Consider the following 869-nt stretch of genomic DNA (forward strand, 5'->3'; position numbering starts at 1 on the left):
TTTGGGGTCGACTCTTTAGCTCCTTCTTGAAGGCTGCTACAGGGGCTGCCATCTCCCCTAGCAAACACCAAGGACCCATCACCTTGCTTCCCACAGCTACTCATAAACCCAAAATATAACTTTAAGGTACTGCTGAAAACAGTATACCCACTTTCTACATAACGGATTCCAATTCTAGCAATGAGATAAGAGGTTTATGACACAAATACATTTGTATCAGGTAAATCAACCACCAGAATACCCAAATCTCATATTTTTACCAACTTCTTTGACGTAATTTAATTATGGAATAAGGTTTGGAACCATCCCCTTCTCCTCCCGCTCTTCAATGCCCAGCCTGAGTCCTTTTTGCCTATTTAATATGGTGTGGAGAGTATCAGTGTGCTGAAGTTCCATCATCTCAATAGAAAGTTCCCAGGAAAGGAAGGTTAAAATAAAAAAAAAACAAACAAAAAGGATCCCCATTAAAGAATTCAGCAGGGAATTGATGTTGCAGAAACATGTTTTCCTATTTCATGACACATTGGAAACACAAACCTTAGGGCTTTTTTGCCTCCACTGCATAGAGGTCTGATCGCTTCTGGTTAAATATGGGGATTTGCTGGCGTATTTCAGTCACCTTCTTCAAGTCTGCAAAAACAGGAAAGTGCACTATTAATAAGATTAACTCTTCACTAACCAAAGGGATTTTTCCTCCCAAACAGTATAAAAACTACCAGTCTCAGTAAGTAACTCAGTAATACAGGCCTTATCTAGAGGCACAGCTGGCCTGGCACAGCCCCTGGAGTCACTTCAAACCAAACCAAAATAATTCAAAATGAACAAAATGAACTATAGCCCTGAAGACTGAACCAAGAACCAAGGATAAA

At 40.0% G+C, this 869-nt stretch overlaps 1 protein-coding gene across 1 annotated transcript in view; it reads right to left on the bottom strand.

Annotated features, from left to right (window-relative positions):
• Positions 1-238: 238 nt before the first annotated feature.
• The window catches only part of NIT2 (nitrilase family, member 2), a 23,058-nt gene continuing 22,427 nt past the window's right edge, over positions 239-869 (bottom strand). Inside the window, exons 11-12 of the mRNA XM_014535596.1 lie at positions 538-630; positions 239-428 (exon numbers count right to left, since the gene is read on the bottom strand). Coding sequence (XP_014391082.1) covers positions 539-630 — 92 coding nt within the window. The 3' untranslated portion in view covers positions 239-428; position 538. The remainder of the gene's footprint in view (positions 429-537; positions 631-869) is intronic.

This window comes from Myotis brandtii, unplaced genomic scaffold (assembly GCF_000412655.1).
Source record: "Myotis brandtii unplaced genomic scaffold, ASM41265v1 scaffold1464, whole genome shotgun sequence".
NCBI lineage: Eukaryota > Metazoa > Chordata > Mammalia > Chiroptera > Vespertilionidae > Myotis > Myotis brandtii.